This window comes from Trichechus manatus, unplaced genomic scaffold, assembly GCF_000243295.1.
Source record: "Trichechus manatus latirostris isolate Lorelei unplaced genomic scaffold, TriManLat1.0 scaffold00180, whole genome shotgun sequence".
Taxonomy (NCBI): Eukaryota; Metazoa; Chordata; class Mammalia; order Sirenia; family Trichechidae; genus Trichechus; species Trichechus manatus.
This window is the reverse complement of record NW_004444116.1, coordinates 1,039,711-1,042,452: the sequence shown is the minus strand read 5'-3', so window position 1 is coordinate 1,042,452 and position 2,742 is coordinate 1,039,711. Positions and strand designations below refer to the sequence as shown.

Below are 2,742 nucleotides of genomic sequence, written 5' to 3'. Positions count from 1 at the left end.
ATTATAGCGACATACAAGCCTCCAGTGACAGACCAGTGGTGGCTGTGCTTGAGGTGCATTGACCTGGAATCAAACCCGGGCCTCCTACATTGGGAAGCAAAAAATTCTAACACTAAACCAGCGCTGCCCTCTAGGGCTGATCATTAGGTGACCTGAATATGCACTCTACACTTTTATGGCAAAGGCAGTGTTATTCAGTGGATGATGGCAGAGGTTCAGGCATCATACATACTGATTTTGAATCCCATTTGTTTACTGTGTGACCTGGGCTAAGTTATGTAGGCTCTATAAGCCATAATTTCACCATTTAAAAAATCAGGATAAAAATACCTACGTCCTTTTATTAAGAGGCTTGAAACTATATACTTTGTTTTATAACATAAATAAGGTATATGGTTTAATCTGTAGGAAAAAGTTGTGCTTTGCTGGAAAATTATACCTTGCCTAGACTCTAGAGAACACCCTTCCAGGTTTTCTGACTCTAATTCTGTGGCAGGTGTTTTACAACTTTGTAAATTATAGGTAACTTAGAGCAATGCAAAATAATTCTTGTCTATGACATGCAAATTCTGTTCTGTCAGAGAGAGTTTGAATTGATTTCAAGATTTGAACATTGATTTCAAGATTCCTTTACTCCATATAAATTTGTGCTTTCTTGACTTTTTTTTTAATGCTTATAACATCTGTATGGTTCTCTCATTGAGTTCAATAAAATCTTTATCACATTTTCTTTTTATATCTACATGAGAGTCATTATTTTACCTTTCTTCTGGGACTTAAGTCTTTTACTAAATATTATTTTGCTGAAATCCATCCATATTATATGTAGCTATGGTTGATTCATGTTGACTCTGAATGTAATTCCTCTGTTTAAATACACTTCAGCCTATTTATCTATATTAAAAAAAAAAAAATCCAAGAGTGTTTGATACATTGGTTGGATTTATTAAAAGCACAAAACAAATGGTAGTGTTCGAAAAAATTTTTTACCTAGGATTTTCCTAACTTATTACACCTCTCCTGTTCATTGTTGCCTCCCCAAAACTTTCTTCAGTGCCCCGTTCACTTCTTTATTCCTTAATGTGTAGACGAGTGGATTCAACATGGGAGTCACCAGGTTGTAGAACAGAGTGAGAAACTTGCCTTGGTCTTGGGAAGAGCTGTTTCCTGGCTGCATATACATATAGATAATGCTCCCATAGAACAGGGAGACCACTGTGAGGTGGGAGCTACAGGTATTGAAGGCCTTCCATCGACCGGCAGCTGACTTGATCCTCAGCACAGCAGCAGCAATGTAGCCATAGGAGACAAGAATAAGAATGAGGGGTAGCAGAACAATGAGAATGGCAAAGGTAAAGGCCAGCATTTCCACTGCACGAGCATCCACACAAGCCATCTTGATCAGTGCTGGCATTTCACAGCACCCGCCGCATCTGGAGAGAGTCATTGTGAATGGGGACATGACAATGGCATTGACCAGGCCACTCCCCCAGGCCACAGCCATCAGTCTTAAACACAGCTGGGGGTGCATAATGACCATATAGTGCAGGGGTTGCAGACTGCAGCATAGCGGTCATAGGCCGTGATAGCCAAAAGAATGCACTTGATTCCCCCAACAGACAGGGAAGAGAAAAGTTGGACAACACAGCCTGCATAACTTATAGTCTTATCAGGGCCCCAGAGGTTTACCAGCATCTGTGGAATGCAACTAGTACTGAAGCAGAGATCTAGAAAGGAAAGATTCGCCAGAAAAAAGTACATTGGGGTATGAAGTCGGAGGTCTAATATACACACAAGGATGATGGTTGAATTTCCTAACACAGTCACTGAATACAGAGTAAAATTTACTATGAAGAGGATCATCTCCAGCTTGGGGCAATCAGAGAAGCCCACCAAGATAAAGCCATACTCTGAACTATCATTGGATCTTTCCATTGTCTTCCTTTCACATCATCTGTACAGCTGGAAGAATAAAATGAATTTTTAATCTATATTTTTGGAAAACCATTGAATATCAAGATTTTTAAGGAAATATAAGCCATCAGGTCTAACAACTCGTCCAATATTACCATATCTTCTGCCCCAGCTATATAAATTGTAATTTGCTCAAATACCCCAGTACTGCTTAATGCAGACTATTTCACTGTTGAAAAATTCTGACTTATAATGTTCATCTTTTAGTAAGTAGAAATTTTCTCCCTGTGATTCATAAGTCAAAGTATTTTAGCTTAATTAAATACACATCACATCTAATCCTTCTTCAGCTGACAGACATTAAAATATTTAAAGGTAGTTACCACATCTCAACTAAATTTTCTTTAGGCCACGGCATTTAATTTCCTTTAACTATTCTTCATACACTCTCAGGCTCTCAGTATTGACAATGACTTTCTGAAAATGTGACAACCAAAGTTCAGTACTCCAGATGTTACTTGAAAAACACCAAGTATAGGGAAATTACTGCTTACCGTGCACCAGACTATTATAATCTTATTGATATGGCATAAGTATGCATTTACTTCATGGTGTCAATGTTATTATTTTTTTCTTAGGATATAATTGCATCTACTAAATATTCCAGTTCTTTTATCCCAGGAAATGTTGTCAACTCAGATCTCTACCATTCGTTTCTTTGTAAGTAATAGACTTCTTCAGTCTAGATTACCGGGGTCAGGTAGAATATTCTGTTGAGCTATAAAATGGTAACGTTGGATATGTTTTATCTTTTGTTTGCCTTTTAGA

The 2,742-nt window shown here is 37.9% G+C and overlaps 1 protein-coding gene across 1 annotated transcript; it reads right to left on the bottom strand.

Annotated features, from left to right (window-relative positions):
* Nucleotides 1-1,024: 1,024 nt before the first annotated feature.
* Nucleotides 1,025-1,935, bottom strand: LOC101354462 (putative olfactory receptor 2W6). The gene is given in 2 exon segments (XM_012558640.1): nt 1,025-1,554; nt 1,557-1,935. Coding segments are annotated over 2 exon segments (909 nt in total).
* Between the last annotated feature and the right edge of the window lie 807 nt (nt 1,936-2,742).